The sequence below is a fragment of the Panthera leo genome, chromosome A2, assembly GCF_018350215.1.
Source record: "Panthera leo isolate Ple1 chromosome A2, P.leo_Ple1_pat1.1, whole genome shotgun sequence".
Lineage (NCBI taxonomy): Eukaryota > Metazoa > Chordata > Mammalia > Carnivora > Felidae > Panthera > Panthera leo.
Window position 1 is genome coordinate 21,582,744 of NC_056680.1, and position 23,049 is coordinate 21,605,792.

General features: G+C 45.1%; 1 protein-coding gene and 1 long non-coding RNA gene across 6 annotated transcripts in view; one reads left to right on the forward strand and one right to left on the reverse strand.

Moving 5' to 3' along the window:
• The first annotated feature begins 3,796 nt into the window (after positions 1 to 3,796).
• On the forward strand, positions 3,797 to 22,976 carry LOC122214457. The gene is made up of 2 exons (XR_006199871.1): positions 3,797 to 4,064; positions 22,848 to 22,976. It is a non-coding gene; the product is annotated as an uncharacterized LOC122214457 (long non-coding RNA).
• The window catches only part of DCP1A (decapping mRNA 1A), a 56,541-nt gene continuing 39,024 nt past the window's right edge, over positions 5,533 to 23,049 (reverse strand). For all 5 annotated transcript variants that reach the window (XM_042929671.1, XM_042929674.1, XM_042929672.1 and 2 more), the window contains 5 exons: positions 22,831 to 22,944; positions 13,448 to 14,197; positions 11,434 to 11,499; positions 9,817 to 10,035; positions 5,533 to 9,506 (listed from right to left, as the gene is read on the reverse strand). In XM_042929671.1, the coding sequence (XP_042785605.1) occupies positions 9,426 to 9,506; positions 9,817 to 10,035; positions 11,434 to 11,499; positions 13,448 to 14,197; positions 22,831 to 22,944 (1,230 nt within the window). In that variant the 3' untranslated portion in view covers positions 5,533 to 9,425. The remainder of the gene's footprint in view (positions 9,507 to 9,816; positions 10,036 to 11,433; positions 11,500 to 13,447; positions 14,198 to 22,830; positions 22,945 to 23,049) is intronic.

Here is a 23,049-nt window from a genome sequence, read left to right on the forward strand (position 1 = left end):
AGTGCTCATCCCAACAAGTGCCCTCCTCAATGCCCATCACCCATTTCCCCCTCTATCCCACCTTCCACCAACCCTCAGTTTTTTCTCAGTATTTAAGAATCTCTTATGGTTTGCTTCCCTCTCTGTAACTATTTTTCTTTTCCCCTACCCTTCCCCCATGGCCTTCTGTTAACTTTCTCAAGATCCACATATGAGTGAAAACATATCTGTCTTCCTCTGACTGACTTACTTTACTTAGCGTAATACCCTCCAGTTCCATCCACATTGCTGAAAATGACCTGATTTTATTCTTTCTCATTGCCACGTAGTATTCCATTGAATATATAAACCACATCTTCTTTATCCATTCATCAGTTGATGAATGGACATTCAGTCTCTTTCCATAATTTGGCTATTACTAACTAGAATTTAAACAAAAATTTGAAACAACAACAACAACAACAACAACAACAACAAAATATAATTCCACTCCCAGGGAGTGGTTGAATCTGCAAGTAGGTTAGGAATTAATTTGCTGACTTGGGGCTTAGCACAAGTAGCTCCATTTTGTGCCTTTTTTTTTTTTTTTTAAACAGTAAACCCATGGGGCACCTGGGTGGCTCAGTCGGTTAAGCGGGGCCGACTTTGGCTCAGGTCATGATCTCGCGGTCCGTGAGTTCGAGCCCCGCATCGGGCTCTGTGCTGACAGCTCAGAGCCTGGAGCCTGTTTCAGATTCTGTGTCTCCCTCTCTCTGACCCTCCCCCGTTCATGCTCTGTCTCTCTCTGTCTCAAAAATAAATAAACGTTAAAAAAATTTAAAAAACAAAACAAAACAGTAAACCCATTTCAAATTCTAAAACACTGAATTGGAAAGCAGCAATGGCTGTGGAGGGGCAAAGCAGGCTGGGTCTACACCTGCCTCCTGCCCTGGGCCTCAGTTACCCTGCTTAGGCAGTGTCTCGACAGGATGCCTCTGGGCCTGCCCTGTCCCCTTCAGGCCTAGGGCTGAGGAAGACCTATGATAGCCACATGTGTGGAGGTGACTGGGAGTAATCACAACAGGTGAGGCAGTCCTTTAACGGATAAGTGGCCCCTGTCAGGGGGAGCAACACCACTGCCATTTCAAAATGCTCTTTGCAATTGTCTAGGAACCTCCATGGCTTTCTCCACAAACCACAAACCCAGAGGGAGGTGGCATGCCCAGCTGGGTTCAACTCTGGCCTCTGCTGCCCTCTATCTGGGTGAACTTGGGCTGATTCTCTTTGGCAAATGACTCAATCACCAGTTCCCTCATCAGACAAATGAAGTAACGACCTGTGTCTCCCAGGTGGTCCTGAGGGTGAAATTCACTCGATTCCACCAATTGTAACACGCATCCCTACCGTGGGCCGTGGTGTGGGTGCAGAGGGGCTCCAGCAGTCCGGTTCGCAGGGAGTCACGGTGTAACGGGAGCGGCACACGCATGCGTGGGTGTGGGTGCCTCTGCTCGAGCATGCACACCTGGTGTCAAGCAAGGTGTCTGGGGCTGAAGGGCCGACGCCCCCACCCGAGAGGGGCAGATGAGGACTAACAAGTAGTGTCTGGTGTGTCGCCTCCTCCCGCCTTTCCCACGGCCTTCCTCTGCCCTCTCCCTGAGACACAGCCTGGGGAGGTGGTGGTTGGTCGAGAGAGCAGCAGCCATGGCACCGGCCCATCATTTCAGGACCCCAGGGCCCTCCAGGAGTCCTAATTAATGACCTCGCTCTCTCCAAGGTCTGAAGAACCGAAAGGGCTCCTCAGTTTCCTTTCTGGGAGAGGCACAGTGAGTCTGGGCACGGAGAGCAGAGAGCCAGGCTGCGGTGACGGAGGGGTGGAGGAGGCTGGCTCCCAGGTGTGCGGGGCCCTGGCCAGGCCCTTTGTGGTTGTGGGAGAGGGCCATCATTTTTTTTTTTTTTTTAATTTTTTAAAAATGTTGATCGTTTGATTTGATTTTTTAAATATTTATTTATTTTTGGGAGAACACAAGCAGGGGAGGGGCAGAGAGAGGGAGACAGAAAATCTGAAGTGGGCTCCATGCTGACAGGCTGACAGCAGTGAGTCTGATGTGGGACTCGAACCCATGAACCGTGAGATCGTGACCTGAACCGAATTCGGATACTCAACCGACTGAGACATCCAGGTGCCCCAATGCTCATTTACTTTTGAGAGAGAGAGAGAGAGAGAGAGAGAGCAAGCGAGACTGCATGAGTGCTGGAGGGGCAGAGAGAGGAGGCGACACAGAATCTGAGGCAGGCTTCAGGCTCTGAGCTGTCAGCACAGAACTGATGTGGGGCTCAAACTCATGAACTGCAAGATCATGACCTGAGCCAAAGTTGGAGGCTTAACCCATTGAGCTACCGAGGTGCCCAGAGAGCAGCCATCTTTTGAGTGGGCTGGGGACAAGTGTCAGAGTGAAGCAGGGCTTCTCTACAAATTTGGGGAATGTGTGTCGTTGTGCTCAAACATTTACATACTTAATATGGAGCATTTCATTATAATACTTAAAAATTTCTCCTTTAAATTAAAAAAAATTTCAAATGTTTATTTTTGAGAGTGAGAGCGTGCATGTGTGTAAGCAGGGTAGGGGAAGACAGAGAGGGAGAGGGAGAGAAAATCTGCCCAGTCAACACAGAGCCTGAGGTATGGCTTGAACCTGCAAACCATGAGATCATGATCTGGGCCAAGATCAAGAGCTGGACACTTAACCGACTGAGCCACCCAGGCACCCCTAAAATTTCTCCTTTATATCACAATTAGGATATTATTTTATTAAAAAAATATTTATTTATTTTTGAGAGAGAGAGAGTGCATAAGCAGGGGATGGGAGGAGAGAGGGACAGGCAATCCAAAGCAGGCTCTACACTGACAGCAGAGTCCAACGTGGGGCTCGGACTCATGAAAGTGTGAGATCAGGACCTGAGCCAAAGTCAGATGCTCAACTGACGGAGCCACCCAGGTGCCCCAGGATATTATTTTAAAATTGTGTGTGCAGGCATAGGTATATTCTATGTGAATTCCAGGTCAGGATAATAAAGGAGGAATCACAAAATATTTGTTTAAAAAGGGGGCGAGGTGCCTGCTGGGGTAGAGCCCCTGGACGTTCATGTTCAACGGGGGCGACAGCCCACACGCCATTACTAGACTCCCCTTCCCCACCCAGAGAGCCTGGTGGAGGGTGGGGGTCCGACCTCAGTCGGGAAAGCTTCTCAGTGCCAGTGGGACAAAGAGGGTGTCCAGCTCTGTTCGGGCAGAGACCCCTGCCCGTGAGAGGCCTGGCAAGGACAATCTCTGGGAGTGGGGACATGTCAGGGAAAGAACAAAGTGGGGCTTGGGTAGCAATGTGTGCAGGGGTTCAGGTTTGCACCTGTTTCAGAAACCAGGGCACCGCTGCCAAATCTTCGAGAGACTTCACAGAAAATGGGGGGCGGGGGTTTGGCTGAGGGAGCCACCCAGGCCTTGCCAGGGCTGAGGCAGCACCAGACTCGTTTTTCTGGAGTGACAGGGACCTGGTAAGAAAACAGTTCCTGTGGACTGTGGCTGTCTTCTGGGCTCCACATTCTGGGGCCCTTTTCAGACTGATGGACTGACATCAGTCTAAGCACAACCAGTGCCTCTGGCCAAAACCCCCCCCCAAAAACCAAACACACAAACACGTCATTAGAGACAACTAAGAAACCTAAAACCCATCTGCTACAGCTCTTATTCAGAACCCACTGACCTTAGTTTTTCAAGAAATTCCAATGAGCCTAGTTACCTGGTTTCCTAGGCGCTGACAGATACAAACCAGCAGGTGAGCAGACCACTCTAGCTTTTAACAAACACTGGTAGAGGTGGTAACGAGACCTAAGAAACTACAAAAAGCAATCCAGGATGATTGATCATGGAGACAGCAGAGTCAAGAAAGGAATTCTAGACCAGCTCTCCGGCCTGCTTGGCTTCAGGTCTGTGACCTCATTCTGGCTTAATAAGCGACCTTTGGCACATAACCCCAGCCGCTCTTAGGTTCGACTTCCTCTCCCTAAAATGGTTCACCGTGAAGATCCAAGAAAATAAGGAACAGCAATCCGTAAGTATTGAAGGAGCATGCGGCTGTACATGACTGGGCTGTGTGTGTGTGTGTGTGTGTGCGCGCGTGTGTATAAACAGCCATAAAACACAGGCTAGCTTATCCTCTGCCTTAAGAAAGTAGGCACGTGGGGTGCCTGGGTGGCTCAGTCGGTTGAGCGTCCGACTTCAGCTCAGGTCACGATCTCACGGTCCGTGAGTTTGAGCCCCGCGTCAGGCTCTGGGCTGATGGCTTGGAGCCTGGAACCTGCTTCCGATTCTGTGTCTCCCTCTCTCTCTGCCCCTCCCCCATTCATGCTCTGTCTCTCTCTGTCTCAAAAATAAATAAACATTAAAAAAAAAAAAATTAAAAAAAAAAGAAAGTAGGCACGAATAACAAACATTTTATGGAGAATTTTGCTTGGAAACTAAATTGTTGACAATTTAAACTAAATTTCGTTTGGATTTTACTAAAATGTTAACAGTTGTTAGGGAGATGGGTGATTAACCAGTTTTTTCCTCTTTAAACTTTTCTCTATTTCCTATAATGATTATATTCTAGTTTCCTCCCTCTTTCTTCCCTTACCATCCTGGATGCCGGGCACATTATAGCTCGATACTCATGAATGGAGTGAATGTGGGAACTGACCCCAGATTGTAGAGTCTCCCACAGAACAGTGTTTTTGTCTGTGATTAGAAGCGTAACCTAGACGCACCTGGGTGGCTCAATTGAGTGGTCGACTCCTGATTTCAGCTCAGGTCCTGATCCCAGGGTCATGGGATAGAGCCCTGAGTTGGGCTCCATGCAGAGCGTGTAGCCTGCTTAAGATCCTCTCTCAGTGCGCCTGGGTGGCTCAGTAGGTTAAGTGTTTTAACTCTTGATTTAGGCTCACATCATAATCTCACAGTTCATGAGATTGAGCCCCATGTTGGGCTCTGTACTGATGGCATGGACCTTCCTTGGGATTCTCTCTCTCCCTCTCTCCCTCTCCCTCTGCCCCTCTCCCTGGATTGTGCTTGTTCTCTCTAAAAAAAAAAAAAAAAAAAAGCATACCCTCTATCATGATGAGCACTAGTTGTTGTCATTGAATTCTCCTGAAACCAATATTGCACAGTATGTTAACTAACTAGAGTTTAAATAAAATTTTGAAAAAAGAAAAAGCATACTCTGTATCTGGGGAAACCACAGCAGAGTAAATGAAGTTCTTTAGCTGTCTACTCACAGAAGTTACACACTTAATGTTTAGCTACCAGGGAAGGAGGCCCTCATCCACAGACGCCAGGACTCAGGGTCTTCAGGCCCAGGAGCCCGTGTGGCCTGTGGCCCAGCTGGCCGGGCCCAGGATGGAAACACACAGCCAAAGGCTTTCTCTGGCAGCTTTGCTCTCTCACCTTAACCCATCTCACCAGTGCGAGGCTCTGGCAAACAGTAGCAACTCATTTAGAAGTTCCATTTCTATAAATTAAATAAAAACACAATTAAAATGTAGTAGGTGCTAAAACTTGGTTTTGAACTTTTATTAAAAAAATATATTTGCAAACATATAAAATTTAGGATGAAAAATGCTCATTTGAAAACATGTAATAACTTAATATTTGCAAACATACACAGATGGTATAAAATCCATACCATTAAAAATGTTAATGATGCAGTATTGCGCTCATGGAACAAAATCTTGCTGTAATTCCAGAGCTTCTCACCCCCGCGTCTCAGGGAGCGGAGAATCTGGTACACGGAAAGTCATGAGAGCCACATGGCCAAAGCAGTAATACAGAATAAAAAACCATTTAGAACACATATTTTAAAAACACATTTCTTAAGGATCACACAGGTAAAAGGGAAACACGCTTCTGCATTTTCCCCAAAGTGAATGATATTGCATCTTAGCATTTTAAATGATGTCAAATACAAAACCGAGTGAAACATTGCACACATCTCTCCTGCTGAATTTGCTGGAAAACAGGCTCCTTGAGGCCCCGGCCCACTCAGGGAAATGTTCTCAGGCACAGCTTTTAAAAAGCCCGTGCAAGGTGCTTTACTTGGTTTAGATCTTAACATTTTATACACCTGAAAACACAGGGCACTCTTGGTTCCAGAAGGTACTCTGAACACAACCGAAGAAAACCAAAGCTAGGTAAGAAAGAAACGTGTGCTCAGCAGCAAATATGCAGCAAGAATGCGGGACACCCGTCCCCGTGAATCCTTGTCCTCACTCACGTGGACCAGACGCCCCGTGCCTGTGCCCCCTCTCATTCCTGTTTCTACCTTTTGCCCAGTTACTGTGTGATGGCTGATTTTGTTTTTTAAGCAGTTAGGCACCTTCAATTTCATGTTGCATTATTAGTAATACAATGGCAGTTATGGCCTCTTCTACCCAAATGAGAAAACTTCAAGCTACATTCTTGGGGGGGTGGGGGGGAAGAATAAAGCTGCATGGTTTAAACATATTTACCTAGTACAGGATTTGATAGGGTTTATAGTTCTTACAAGGAAACACAGGCAGGAAAAGAACAGATGCTTGACATGCAAAATTGGGCCGGACACATTCTAAACAAGGTGTGTGCAGCCTTCAGCAGAGAAGGACCCAAGTCAACTTGGGCTCTTTGCAAGACACCACTCTGTGAAGCCTGCTGAAAAGCCTTGGAAGGTGAGCTGTGGACACTCCCACGTAGACAGTATGAGAGGCGTCTCCTGACACTGACAGTCACTTGGAAACTTAGGATTCAAAGTCCCACCTTAGGAACTCTGGAGAGACGCACGACGAGGAGGGGTTTCTGCCTTAAAGGAACAAGGCTGTCTGGGAGGTGCAGGAGTCCATTCAGGACACCATGTGACTACAACACAAGAGCAGGGCCACCCACTGGCCTGGGGCGGCGGGGCGGGGGGGGGGGGGTGGCGCACAGATGGACATGGTGGCATAAATGCAGAACTAGCAAGAAGCATCTGTGTTTTGATGTCCATTCTGATTGAACTAAGGTTTGAAGTGAAGGTTCCAGTGAAGTCACCGCAGCAACATAAACATGCAACCTAAGCCAGCATGAGGTTCTGGATAGTAAGTGTGACCGAGGAGTAAGGCAACTGAGCTGTGACTTCCGGGCCAGGGTCATACAACTGCAACTGTTTAGGCTTGGCCTGACTTTTCTGGGGACTCATTCTGGCCTAAACTTCCTGGTAATCGTGACAGTGAACTTCTGGCTTCTGAATTTTAAGTTAATCATACATGAATCTTAGAGTTGAAACAGGCTTACCCTTTTCAGGTCTCCATGACTTGGGCACTTAAAAGTTTATCTTCCCACTAAAGAAACCTTATCATAGATTCTCTTTTCTGTCTAACATATTCCTTGCTTAGAATTAAAGGGTGAACGTTAACAGATCTGACTGCAGACCCTCTTTAAGATAGTCGCTCTTAACTCCCACATAATATTATACATACTCAAGGCATTTCAAGTCAAATGCCTATCACAACAAGAATCCCTTGATTCTTCCACGTGCCAAAGCCCACTGAAGCTACACTGGGGGTGTAGTCAAACCTCTTCTCTGAGAAAACCTGTTTCTGGAGTCACATGGGCTCCCCCAACACCATCTCCTGCTGTAACACTCTGTATCTTACTTCGATGTTCTCCTTCCTGGGTGATGTACGAGCAATTCATTTTTGGTTGCTGAATTTACACACTACTTTTGAAAACAAACTATTCCCAATGGAGTATGAGAATGTATGAGCTTCCCTGACTTTTGAACAATTCACAAATAACCAGGTAGACAGGAAGAGAAGACACTAAGTTGACAAGCAGAAAAGTTGCCCAGGAAGCATGTTTAGACCAACAAAAGCCAATTAAAGTATTCTTTATGCTAAAAAAGAACTAAGACCAAACTAAAACAAGTATGTCATTCACAAGTAGTTTTCTAAAATCTCAGCTAGGAAAAAAAAAAAAAATCTATGGATTTATGATTGAGTTACCATTAAAGCTTAAATGATTGTTCCGAGGAACCATCACATCCATCAGCATTATTCATAGCTAATCCTTATGCTAGCTGGTTGAGCCAATTGGGTTTTTACCCCATCATTAAATAGTGCTCAGAAAAGTAAGCAGTGCATCTTAATTGGTTAAATACTACAAAATGATCTGTATCATAGAAACGAAGACACTTTCATTCAAAGAGTATCTTAAAATTACTATTGCTGAAATAAATCAAAATCTACATTAAAATATTACTAATCACCATTACATGCCATAAAAGAATAAATATAAATCATGGCAGGTCAATAGCAGCATAACAAAGCATCTTTACACATCTTCACACTCTGGGCTGCACAAGTACTCACAGCCTAGGAATACATTGGTAAAGTTCTGAATTTCACACTTTGTTTTTACCTCCATATTCTACAATAAAGTAAGGGCAGTGTGAATAAAAGCTCCCTTTTCTGCATAGCTTTAAAACTACTCTCAGTAGACTCGAGGAATGGAACCAGAATGGCTTTGTCAGATTGGTCCACTGGTCCTTTTGTCAAAGTGTTAAGGAAAACAATCAACAATGATTTCTGCGTTTAGACAGAAAAGGAAAATAAGGCTACACTTCACACAAAACTTAACACTGTCCAAACCACTCAAGAGTTTAACGTAAAGTGAAGGTTTCTGATCGCGTTCGGTCTTTACCAGCCCCAGCCTTTGCTTCCAAGGTGTGACATGCTACTCCCATACTGTCACAGGGCCTGGCGGGGCCCTCTTCTCATGGTATCACTGCCCTGGGAGCCGCTGCATGGCAGCACGGGGGACACTTAGAAACAAAGCACAACTGAGAAATTTCAGAACTTTTAAGGCCCAGACGGGGCATTCATATAAAATATACTTCACTTGGAACAAATCAGTCTTAATTCGCCAACTTAAACTCTGATCCTTAAAACTCAAAGCTACTTTGCACAGAGCAGACTTCTGCTCTTTTCAGAACTTGACTATGAGCCTAAGACTCGAGTTTCTAGGGTGGGGAGGAGCAGGGGAAGGGGCGCGGCTGGGCTGAATTCTGCTGCAAGGCTGGTGACCCCTCCTAAGACCTTGAAAGTGAAAGCAAGCTGAAAATCAGACTCCTAATTTCACATCCTTTCTTAGAGCTGATGAAAACACCCACACAATTTTAACACAATGGTCTTTTTTTGTTTTTGTTTTTTTTTTTTTGTCAAAACAAAGGTCTGCTGGTGATGCTTCACAGTGAAACCTCCATTATCACTGAGAACGTCACTTGGAAAACATTCTTAAGGAATGAGTCTCTTTCTCATAGGCTCAATTTCAGGATTCTCACAACTTAAAGTTCTGTTTAGAAGTTTCCATGACGAGGCCTATTTGTTTCTGAGGTCGACATTCTGCCTTCGGATTTCTCCTGCTCCAGTCATAAGTTGTGGTTGTCTTTGTTCTTGGTCAGAACCTGCAAGTAGACTTCGTGAAGTGTACTGAGGAAGCTGGAATCATTCTGGAAGAGATGGTAATGTTTCATTTACCTCAGTAGAACTTACTTCCTTGACAAAAGTTTAGGAAAAAACCTGTATAATGCTTTGTAGAACTAATCACCCAAAGAATCTCACCACCCAGAGACAAGTGCAAACCATACTTCGGAATTCACTCAGTCACTTTTCCACTAGGAGTGTATGTTCAGAAAGAGAGAAACGTTACTCCTGGCTAGGCTTGAATTTACTTCATGAACTGATTTTCTAAGAAGAACTTACATATTTTTTTTTAATTAAAGAATGAAAGTTTAAAGACTCCATTGATGTCCTACATACCTTTATTAGATGTATTAATGTATCCTGGAGCTGAGACTTGCTGAGAATAATGGAAGGCTTTCTCTGATTTTCTGATGTTCCAACAGTCAGGGGAGAGGGGGCGCCTGTTTTCCTCTCAAGGTCTGCGGACCTTGTAACTGTCTGCTGGAAAACACTTGGGGACAGCAGGACTGAGGACACTGCCATGGTTGTTGCAGTGACCAGCGTGGGGCCTGCGACCTGCAGGGGAGCAATGGTCATGAACAAAGCTTGTTAAAGGACGAAGGGCCTGTTTATTGGGATGCCAAGTCTGATCATCATAGAAAGGAAATAGGACCACAGCCAGATATGAACAGTAAGAACAATCCTATGGTAATTAAAAATGTAAAGTTTTATATGGGGAGCACAGGAATGATTGGAAGAGGGCAAGAGGGAACTTTCTGGGGTGATGGAAATGTTACATGTCTTGACTGGGTGGTTACCCAAGGAATATATGTGTGTTAAAACTCATAAAACACCTGCACTTTATCTGTATTTTACTTCAAAAAAAAATGGGGGGAATAAAAAAAATCCAGTTATATGAAGCATTAGTTTCTTCTGTAGTGTTTAATACATTTATTATACCACTACAGGTATCAAAGATACAACCTCTTGGGGCACTTGGGTGGCTCAGTTGGTTAAGCATCCCACTTCAGCTCAGGTCATGATCTCACAGTTCGTGGGTTTGAGCCCCGCGTCGGGCTCTGTGCTGACAGCTCAGAGCCTGGATCCTGTTTCAGATTCTGTGTCTCCCTCTCTCTCTGCCCCTCCCCTGCTCACAGTCTGTCTTGCTCTCTCTCTACACTAAGCCAGTAATAATCAGCATTTTTAATAATTCCCACATTTGATACAATCAGCAGACATTTACATTCCTGTCTTCTGTCACCCCTCCCATTCATAAACTGCCACAGTTTGGTGCCACGCCAGGCTGAGCGCCCCTGCTGATCCCCACGCAGCAGGATGAGATATAGGGAAGACCAGTTCATACCACCAGTCAGGAGCTGGCTGCAGTTGAAGTTCTAAGACTTGAGGAGGGTGCAAAGGCTCAAAGGCAAATGGGAACATAGAAGTTTAGGAACTGAAAAAAATAAGTGTGCACTTTGAGGTTGGTAGGTAATGGAGGGTGGGGAAAACATTTAAAAAGTGAAGCAGGAGAGAACAAGCAGAGGACAGAGTGCACAGGCCCGGGAGGCGCTGTCGTTATGGCTGCGGGAAGCAATGAGCGCCCAGAGCACAACAGCGACTCGTAACCAGGGCATCACAGCTCTTCCGGGGCAAAGAGCACCTCCTCCTCACAGAAACCAGGCTGACGTGCACTCAGCTGACACACAGAGAGCGCCCAGCCCAGCCGGTGGCTGATCCTGCCCCGCGTACGGTCAGGGAAGACATCAGTACAGAGATGGTGACTGGAGGCCCAGGGTGACTGGGTGACTGGAAGCCCACAGGGGCCGTGGCGATGAACTCGGCTGGGGTGGCAGGGGAGCCTGGCCTAGGAGGGGCATCTAAGAGGGCTCTAGGCTTGAAAGGTACAACATTCTATGGCACACACAGCAGAAGAACTTAAATATAATGTGTTCTTCAGAGAAAGGGGGTCCTTACCGGGATGGCACTGGGTAACACCTTAGGCTGGACAAAGACTTCAGGATCCTGGTTTTGCTGCATAGACTGCAATGTTTAAAAAGAAAAGATGAACAGACCTAACAAGTTTCCATGAAGATTTCCCAGCGACCGGGGATAAACCCACATTAGCAATAAGGAATAGTTCAGACATTAACTAGCTCCTAGATTCCTGAGGGAAGAGGCTGACAGCAACATTTAACAACGTAACCAATGTGTCATCTGTGAGGCCAGGGCTCTGGGACAGCCTCCGAACCGCTCGGGTTCCCTAAGAGAGGGGCTGTGTGCAGAGCTGTCAAGAGGTCTCTAAGGAAAGCAGAAACCTGTATCTAAGAGCTTGGGACAGCCCAAGCACATTTTTGCTGTTGAGTCTGTAGAGATGCCATGTTCTGGCAGCACGAGACCTTGCTAAGGCCGTGTGGACTCTGCACAGGGCGGCACTAAACAGTCCTCATGCAGAGTCACCTTCCTTCCATGTGCTTGCTACATTTTGTCCTCCTTCACTGGGAGACAAAGAACTTCTTGCTGTAGAGCAAATGCATTAGAATTCAGTGAAGCCCCAGGCCTTAAATGAAATGGAAATGGAAATATACACGTATGTAAGTGTCCCCTGTGAGGAGGCTCACTGGAGAGCTGGGAGCTGTCCCCAAGGCCAAAACATGGAGGGGGCAGAACAGTGGTGGCACGGGTGTGTCAGGGGGTGACACCCATCTGTTATAACATTCTCTCTGCTTATACTACAGAGAACCTCAACAGAAATGGCCCCAAATGAAAATTGAACAATATAACCAAGATACTGAACTCCCTTTCTTTCTGTGCAAGATTTTAAAGGACTGGAACAGAACAGTCCACTAACTAAGAAATCACACACGATTATTATGATGGGCTCGTCTGTATAATACTATTCGGTATGATGTTAAGATTCGGTATGATGTGGATTCTTGTCAAAGGGCACAGGACTGAAGTTTTGGGAGGCAAGCAACACTGCTCTCAAGCAGAAGACTCTGCCCCTCTCGAGAAGCTGTGTGATCTCGTACGCATCACCGCCGTTGGAGCTGACTCTCATCTGCACACTCACCAGCCTCATCCCTCTCTGAGTGGCAAGCCTCTTCTTCACACCCCACCCCCAATCGACCACCAGGCCCCACTGCCCACACCTGTTAACAAACCTGCTGGTCCACACTCTCGAAGTCAGGCCGCACCAGTTCAAGCCTGGGTAACTGTCTGGCCTCCTTCGGGTGGCCCTACTTCCAGCTTCTCCTTTCCCAGCTCACCACCTCCCCTTAAAGCCCTAGAAAGGCCCCCTGGGGCTGTGAGAACAAGCCTTGGACTGCTTCACGGAGTTTACAAAGTCCTGCTCCTCAGCCAGTACCTATGCCCCCAAGGTCCTCCCAGAGGAGGCCCGGCCACACTACAGGTCTTTAAGTTCAGCAAATGCCTCTCATCTCCAGGCCTCTGCACACACTATTTTCCTTATCTCAAACACTTTCTCTACGTCTAGGAAAGAGCTGACTAACTCCTACTGAGTCTTCAGATCTCAGCTGAATATGAGCTTCATTGGGAAGTTTTACTTGATCCCGTATCTCCAAATCTGGGATGTGATTATGGCCCGAGGTGGGCACTCAGTGAGTACCAAGGGAGTTGGGGATGGGACAACGCTGGGGATAATCTGGATCTATGGTCCTGAGTCAAATGCAGACTCCTGGAATTGTCACACAGAAACAAACAAAACCCCCTACAACGCATGCCCTGACAGGAAAATACCGATATTGTTTTTTAGCTTGTATCAGTTGAGATATCTGGGGAAGTGGAACTGAGTCACAACACCGTGTACCAACGGTCTAGCTGTTCATTACTGGGCTTTCCACCTCCTGTCTTCCGGCCCTGGATGTACGGAACAGTCGTCTCTTTGAAGCGACTGTCTCATGGGCGTCAACATCAAGGCCTCTGCAGCCCCATCCTACCCAGTTAGAGCCCCCCACCCTCCTGCCGGTACCTGAAGGGGAGCAAGCACCATGTTGCTGAGGGATGCTGAGGCTCGCGCGGCTGCAGTCTTAGGGGGAGGCTCTATGAAGCTCTCAGGTGTGGCCAGCTGGCCGGCTGCTGAACAAAAGCCGGATGTCATGGCACTTTTCCCAAGTGACTGCGTCTGTATTTGGTCATGCTGTGGGGTCAACCTGAGTTTCTGGAGAAGATCAACACTTGGGAGCGAGGTACCAGCTGTGTTTGTCACACTCAGTGGGGCCCTGAAGGGGCTCTGGGTGGCAGTCAGATTGGCGTGGCTCAGCTCAGGGACTGGCTGGCTCAGGAGTGGAGACCTCTGTCTCGGCGTGGTCTTCACCGCCTGTATCATGGTGGCGTTTCGGGGTAAGCTGGGGGGAACCTGTGCCGTAGGAGCTTCTGCTGGTAGAGTCGGACTGAGCACAGGGCGCAACGGGACGGCATAGACGGGGGCCTGTTTTTCACTGGACTGTGTGATGGAGGCGGGAGTGATCAGCACCGGGGTGGGGACTTCAGGTTGGACTGAGTGGTGGGCGGCAGGATGGACACCCAGGTTGTCCGACTGAGGGGCTCCTCCTGACTGCTCAAAGGGAAATGGTAAGAATGAGCTGGGCTCTTTCTGGGAGGCATCTCCTGGCAGCTTCTCCACTTCTTCTGAATCCAGACCCACACTTGGCTGTTCTTTTGGCAAAGAGGTTCCAAATAATTCTTCCACTGTCAGATGTTTGTGTCCAGATGGAGCAGACTGAAAAACAAATCAAACTGCCCAATGAAAGAAATCTCTTGCAAACCAGTGTAACCAGACTTCTTTCCCATTAACCAAAACATTTTGCAGAAGCAACGATAGATGGAGTCTGAAAATAAGGAAATGGAACAAACTGAAGATGTGCTAGGGACTAAGGCCAAAATGCATCTTGTCTCCCCAAGCTGGTGGGCAGAAATCTGCATTCGTACTAAGATCCAAGTTTTAGGGACTCCCAGGATAGTGTTAGAATTCACCTTGTTTTCTTGGCAAAGTGATATAACGTAAAGGAGAAATATTACAAAGTTAATAGTGCTTGGTTGCCCTGTATCAGTAACACAAGCAAGGAAATAATACTCAAGAGGACAGAGGGACCAAACGCTGAGTAAGTAATCCTATCTTTATTTTCATAGTTCTTGATAAAAAGCTAGGCACTGCACCTTGAGGACTAGGTCTTAAGTACCAGAAAATAAACTGAACTGTTTTTTAAAATAGCAGGCCATTCCTCCTTTCTACTACAAGATCACAGATTCCTTCAGAAGAAGCAGACATGTGAACATCTGAGAATGTTCACTTTGCATCTGCTGTAGTGGTCTGGCTTACTGATACCACTGCAATGATGTGGAGGGGGAATATTTACGCTTTCCACTCCTGAGCTTTCCTACACCTTCCCTTCATGTGCTATGGTCATATTCGTTTGCCCTTTATTTTCAGAGTGCCTGCAGGGTGCCAGGACCTGTGCTGACCTGTGCCCCCAGGACACAGTAGGGAGTAACAAACAAAGTCTGACCCTGACAGGGCTTGTGTTCCAGTGGGGAACTAACCTAAGTACTTTGAAAACACATACAGCCTCGACATATGGTTTTATTCCATAAGCGTGTACACTACTTAGCTGCTCAGATATATATTCACGTGGAAAAAGACGGTTCACTGAAACACACGGTTTTCGGTTCCTCAGAAGGCCGATAAAGGCCCGACACCACATGCCCCCTGAAGCAGAAGGATGAGTGCACTATGGTGTGACCACATTTCTACAGGAAAAAAGCACTGGTTTTCCCAAGCAAGTGTTCGCTGCATCCGTGTGACAAGTAGTTACAGGTTTCCCTGCTCTCTGAAGGGGGAGGTAAAAAAAAAAAAAAAAAAAAAAAATGCAAAAGATTGTATACAGTTTAATTTCCTTATATTTTTACTTCTGAAAAAGTTGCAGAGTTTAGGATCTGAAATCAAAGACACCCAGATTTAATTCCCAGCTTAGCTGGGAAAATCATAGTCTATTTAGTTACCTCATCTGAAAAATGGGGGCAATAATGGCAATTACTTCTCGCAGAGCTGATGTGAAAGTTAATTTCTCAATATGATACCTGGTGCCCAACAAGCATTCGATAAATGGAAGTTGGCTATTATCATTATATGAACACCAGACAGTCTTACTAGCAATCATAATAAACCTGTGTTTGTACATGTTTTAAGAAACATCAAATACTATGTTAGAATATTAAAAATTCATCAAATCCTTCTGGAATATCATACCCCGTGATGCAAAATAACACTACCACCTGATGGGCTATCAAGGCTGTAGTATTATAAATCCGTCATGCCCTGATGCAATGACTCATTAAAGACACAGTTGTTGGGGCTCCTGGGTGGCTCAGTCAGTTAAGCGTCTGACTTCGGCTCAGGTCATGATCTCACAGTTCATGAGTTCAAGCCCTGCAATCAGGCTCTGTGCTAACAGCTCAGAGCCTGGAGCCTGTTTAGGATTCTGTGTCTCCTTCTCTCTCTGCCCCTCCCTGCTTGTGCTCTGTCTCTCTCTCTCTCTCTCTCTCTCTCTCAAAAATAAACGTTAAATATAAAAAAAAGACATAGTTGTTTATTTAAAACTCACTGGTATCATTTCAAATCCATTCAAGGTAATTCAAAAACAGACAGCAAATTCCCATTTGGGACACACTTCTCGTCCTCTCTGTCCAGGCCACATAACTAGTAGTAGGGGTGCATAGGTTCCATTTCCCCAGATGGGCACTAGGATTTATGCACTTTTAGATCTCTGCCATCATAAATGTCCACTGATGAGCACAGACATAATTCCACTCCTCCCCACCGATTTCTGACAGTGATGGCAAAATATACATAACCAAAGTTACCATTTTAGCCATATTTAAGTGTAAAACTCAGCAGCATTCAGTACATTCACAATGCTGTATAACTACCACCATTATCTACTTCCTCACTCACAGCCCCTGATAATCTCTATTCTACTTTCTGTTCCTATGAATTTGCCTACTCTACGTACCTCGTAGAGGTACATAGCCTTTTGTGACTGGCTGACTTCGCTCTTGGCACAGTGTCCCCAAAATTCATCTATGCTGTACCATGTGTCAGAATTTCCTTCCTTTTAAAAACGCTGACAAATACTCCATTTGTATGCATATACCACATCTTGTCTACCCATTCATCTGAGCATTGACACTTGGGCTGTTTTCACCTTTTGGCTATTGTGAATAATGCTGCTACAAACACTGGTGTAAAGTATGTTTAATCCTTGTTTTCAATTCTTTTGGGTATACACCCAGGAATAGAATTGAGGACCTTCCAAACTGTTTTCCAAAGCTGTTGCACCATTTTATATTTCTAACAATGATGCAAAATGGTTCTAACTTCTCTACGTTCTTGCCAACACATCGGCCACTTGTAGATTTGAAAAAATGACTATGTAAGTCATTTGCCCATTTTTGAGTTGGGTTAATTCTCTTTTTATACACATTACGTTTAGAACAAAATGGTCAAGACTGCTTGGCAAAAAGTACTGGAAAACTACACTAATTTTTATTCATTAATACAAATGTCAATCTTAACCACCACATCCTGTTTTATATGTATGTATATACACACAAAACAACGTGTGGATGTACATACTTTGGAAATACAGACCACATTGGGGCTATTCTACTTTGCAAAAACTTGAGTCTTTCCCAGGTAAGAATACAGATATTTTACATTATAAGAAAAGGAGCAATCAACACGACATAGAGATAACTCAACATGAAATACACCTTTGGCTTCAAAAATGGCATGATTCAGGTAGCAATTTTTACCTGTCTAGTGGAACATAAATGGACTTTTGAACAATTAAGATTACCTGCATGTACATATTGAATGTTTTTACACTTATGCTTAAAAAAAAAAGTATTTCTAACAGTTTAAAATTGACTTCACATTAAAAAATGAAACTGGGGCACCTGGGTGGCTCAGTTGGAGGAGTGTCCAACTTAGGCTCAGATCATGATCTTGCTGCTCATGAGTTCGAGCCCTGTGTCGGGCTCTGTGCTGACAGCTCAGAGCCTGGGGTCTGCTCTCTCTCTGCTCTTCTCCCACTTGCACTCTCTCTTAAAAATAAATAAACATTAAAAAAAGAATTTTAAAAAGAAAAAGAAAAAAAAAAAAAAAAAGAAACCATATTGGAGAGCCCTGAACCCTGATTGCAAAAGTAGCAGAAAGCTTCGAGATTTCTCCATGCAGCCTCCCTACAACTTCTGCCAGGTCAAAAACATTCTGACTGTCTCTGGAATAGGATGTGTGGTAATTCATTAGGGTTTCAGAGGAATCTCTGTAAGAAGAGATAAACGAAGTTACGACAGCAGGAAGACTGACCTCAGACAGGACATGTACTGTGTGTGTGTGTTGGGGGGGGGGGGGGGGGTCCCTGTGCTGCACACCTGACACGCATCACTCATCAGTGAGGGCAGTGCTAGTAGCACTGCCACTTTGTAGGTGACACCCAAGTACAACAGACCCAGACTCCAACCCAGTGCTAACAGTAAGTCCATGCTCTTGACCCTTATGCCCCTGCACTGAGATGTCAAATAAGTATAGTCTAGGACACCTACTCAACTGGATAACGATAAGGACTTCCGGAAAACAGAGATACACCTAAGAGATGGCTACAGGTCAAACCGTGCCCAACTTTTGGAAATATGTACCCGGCTGCTGAATCAGTCACAAGAGACACGCGAACGAAGCATGCTTCTCCACACAAAAGCTTTACGGTCTCTGCATTTGAGAGGACCCTTCTACCTTCTGCCCAGGACAAGAAAAACTGGCTGCACTGCTCTGGTACTTGGACTTACTTATTCATGGATTCACCTCGCCTCATCCACAGAAAAGGGGAATTTTCTTCTTGCCTCATGTCTGAATATGCTTCAAGTCTGGACTCCATGTTTTGCAATGCTTCCCTTACATCAAGGGTTAGTCTCACCATTTCACCCTGTGAAATGGGATTCTGGGAGGAAGAGTACGTGCACCGCCAAATTCCAATATACTGAATTAGGCTTTTCTATTCCTTCCTCACCCCACAGCTCTTGTCACTTAGGGAATTTCCTAGTTCTGTCTGGACCTATGGTGTCCATGTCAGATTTCCGACCTGGTCAGTGTACTGGGCACACCAGAAGCTATGTATTATTTAGGAACCAAAAAGCAATATAAAACATACCAGGGAAATAGTCCCAAGGGACTTGTGAATTGTGAAACTGAAATGGAACCTAATATTATCGGGACTTGACAGCATTTGTTCCTCATCACCAGGTGGCAGTGTTACTAAACACGTGTACAATCTGTGTGGAGGGTTGATTATGGATTTAAGCTAATTTTAGTCAATCACATGGCTTCTGACAATATCCAGATCACTTTGACCTATAAACTGGGATCTCAGAAGACTGTGAGAAGGAGGGAATAGCGGCAGCACTATTCTCACGGGAGGGTACAATTCTCTGTGTGCCCAGCGGAACCCTGTGCGCCCACAGATCCAACACCGGAGCTTTTGCTGACAGGCTGAGCAGCTACAGCTCGTCATACTCCCCTTCATCTTTCCTTTCTTTCTTTTTTAAGTTTATTTATTTTGAGAGAAAAAGAGAGTGTGTGAGTGTGAACAGGGAAGGGACAGAGAGAAAGAGAGGAAAAGGGGGTGGGGAAGAGAAAGAGAGAGAGAGAGAGACAGACAGACAGACAGAGAACGAACAAGCCCCACGCAGGCTCTGAGCCGTCAGGGCAGAGCCCGATGCCGGGTTTCAACTCATGAACCGTGAGATCATGACCTGAGCCGAAATCAAGAGTCGGATGCTTAACTGGTGGAGCCACCCAGGTGCCCCTCACACTCTTCCTTCATCTTTCAATGGACAGTGTTTTATGGTTCTTAAGGCATTCTTTGGGGTCCATTTCTCACTCCCCCTGTTATTAACTTGGTTTGAAAGTTTATTACAAAGAGTCTCTAATGTATAATACAATGGAAGCTATGCATAAAAATAAATGTCTTTAAACTTAATGATTAAGGGGCTCCTGGGTGACTCAGTCGGTTAAGCGTCCGATTTCGGCTCAGGTCATGATCTCGCGGTTCGTGAGTTCGAGCCCCGCGTTGGGCTCTGTGCTAACAGCTCAGAGCCTGGAGCCTGTTTCAGATTCTGTGCCTCCCGCTCTCTCTCTGACCCTCCCCCGTTCATGCTCTGTCTCTCTCTGTCTCAAAAATAAATAAACGTTAAAAAAAAAATAAAATAAACTTAATGATTAAGATTTTTTTCTCCTTTTCATTGCAGTTGCCCTATTTGCGGCAAATGAACTCATTTTTTATTGCTTTTAAGGTGATGGAAATTTTTTATCTCTTGATCTTGGTGGTAGTTACAATGTTTAAGTTACATTTATAAAATGTTACAAGGTTGACACTTTAGATTTGAATATGTATACTATGTATTAATTATATCCCAGTAAGAAACTGTTCAAATCCTAGAGCGGCTAGAGTTTTACAAAATTAATGTGAGTCTCAGGGTGTCTGGCTGGCTCAGTCAATAGGGCATGTGACTCTTGGTCTCGGGGTTGTGAGTTCACGTCCCACATTGGATGTGGAGCCTGCTTAAAATAAAATTAAAAAAAAAATTAGCCTGGGTCTCAGTTTTCACACACATACAATACTGGTATTAATGCTACCTTCATCTCATGATTATATAATTTATGTTGCCATGTGAAGAGCTATTCTCTGTACAATAAAAATGCTGACACCAGGTGCTACTGGACTTAAGAAACAAAGCTTAAGAGCATTTTGATTGTTTGCAATTGCCTGGAAATCTCTTCGTAGTTCTCATTTCCTCCCCGCCCTTCTCCTGGCCATGGTAATACGTGCTGCTCCAACCCACTGCAAAATCTATCCAGCCAAGAAGAGTGTGGCCTGCCACCTGCTGTACTCTTGAGATGTGAGAGTACTCTGCTGCGGTGCCGAGGCCAGACTCTGGATATTGGGCAGGGCTCTGGGAAGCTTTGTTTACCTTTTCAGAAAGCAGGCATTGTCTTCCTGAGCCTGGTTTGAATTATAATACTGATCAGTAATAGGAAACCTCTTTTATCCTAAGGTCTGTGCTCTAAATGGTTCTCTGGGTCCTGGGTCTGTTTCTTCATTTGGTTCTGACAAGAACTCTGGGAGTTGGCAGTGCAAGAACCCTTAAGCCCATCATTCAGAAAGCAAAGGGGAAGTGACTGCCTCCACTGAACACCCAGGGCGGATAAGCCGGACCAGAAGGAACACAGGCAGGCTGTTCCTTCTCTCCCTCAACACATGTTTTGCAAAAATTGCATTTTATATAGCACAGTTTTTAATATATGTTTGACCTTCAGGACTCTAAATGCAAACACAGTAAAAATGAAGCTTGGGAATATAGTATTAAAAAACTGGCTTAAATCATCATCTAAATATCTAAAAACATTATGGATATATTGCTGATGGGAATGTAAAATGGTACAGCCTTTCTGGAAAACACTATGGCAGTTTCTTAATAAACTAAAACATGAAATTACCAAATGACCCAACATCTGCACTCCTGAGCATTTATCCGAGACAAATGGAAATTTCTGCACAAAAACCTGTACAGAAATGTTCACAGAAGTTTTATTTGCAACAGCTAAAAACTGAAAACTACCCAGATGTCCTTCAACAGGCAAACTGCCAGAAATGGTTAAACACATTTTGGTACTTCTACTTGACTGGGTGGAAGAGTAAAAAGGAACAAACTACTGAAAAACCTAATAATTTCAATGAAATCATGCTAAATGAAGAAAGAAAATCCCAAAGGTTTCTATATCATTCCATTTACATAACATCCTTGAAATGACATTATAGAAATGGGGACAGCTTCGTGGCTACCAAGGTTAAGGATGGGAGGAGAGGGAAAGGAAGTATGACAGGGGAGTCAGTGTGAGAATACAAGCACAACACAAAGGATCCTTGTGTTGATGTAAGTCTTCGGTATCTTGACTGTGGTGTTGGATATACAAAGCTACGTATGACATAAAATTGCACAGAAATACAGATATGCACATAAACACAGAAGTGAATATGAATAAAACTGAGGAAATGTGAACCAGATGGGTAGATATTACCGGTATCCTAGTTGTGATATTGTACTTTATTTTGCAAGCTGTCATCAGTGGGGGGAATGGGTAAAGGGTAAATACAGAAATGGGATCTTTCTGTATTTATTTTTTAAAGTTTATTTTGAGAGAGAGAGAGCGTACGTGTGCACATGCGTGCACGCAGGAGGGGTAGAGGCAGAGAGAGAGGGAAAGAGAACCCCAATCTGACAGTGCGGAGCCCCATGCAGGGCTCAAACTCACGAACCATGAGATCATGACCTGAGATGTCTTGATTTAGACTTGGACGCTTAGCTTACTGAGCCACCCAGGTGCCCCTCTGTATTATTTCTTGTAACTGCATGTGAATCTGTAATTATCTCAAAATAAGTTTAATTAAAAAGCTATGGGTTTTACTTGGTATTTGTTCATTTATCAAGCCATTGGTTATAAAGAAAACTAATTTAGTCAAAAAATATTTACAATGCTAAGTGCGGGGGATATGGCAACAAACAAGGCAGACAGAAGTGCCTGCCCCCACGAGAGCTTACATTCGGATGGGGAGGAGACATAGTGCACACAGTAAGAAAACAGCAAACCAGGTTAGCTGGTGAAGCCTTAGGGAGAAAATAAGGCATGGGAGGACAGGGGTAAGGGTTCTTTAAAACAGGGTGACCAGAGAAGGCCTCACCTGTATGGAGAATGCTTGAGATTTGAAGGAAGAAAGGGAGCAAGCCCTATATGGGAGGAAAGTACTCCAGGCGAAGGCAACAAGTGCAAAGGCCTGTCCTGAGGCAGGAGCAAGCGTGGCACATTTGTGGAAAGGCAGAAGGGCCAATGAGACCGGGGCCAAGCAAGCAAGGCAGGAAGTAAGAGATGAGGCAGGGGTCAGGAGGCCATGGACCAGTGACAAGGCCCTGGCTTTTAATGGAGGGCGATGGGACACTACTGGGCGGTTTTGAGCAGAGTGATGTCATGCTCTAACTTCTGGTTTATCAGGATTACTCTGGCTGCTGGGTGAAGAGCAGGGAAGGGAGTGGCAATGGCAAAAGCTCTATAACCAGAGTGGAGGCTCCTGCAAAATCCAGACGGAAACACAGGGCAAATGACAGGAGTTACCATGTTGTTGCCTGTATGTATCCACCTCGATAGGTAAACAACAAATATTTTTTGTACCTCACTGATATCCTTACAAAATATTACTCTGTGTTTTGTACCCTGGGCAAAGCTAGGGCTTTAATTGTACAAACCTTATCTTGTGACCCAGATGGCATCTCTTCTAGAGTCTCGGTGCTTCCCAGATTGGAGAGCTGAGTGCTTGGCTGTAACCCAGGGCTGGAGATATTGGAGTCGCCCATCTGATTCTGAAATTAAAAGGAAAAGTATATCATGTGAACAGTTTGCTGACTACTATTTGGCTCATAAGACATCTGAGGTTATCAGCAATGCTATTTTAAAAACAAGCAAAA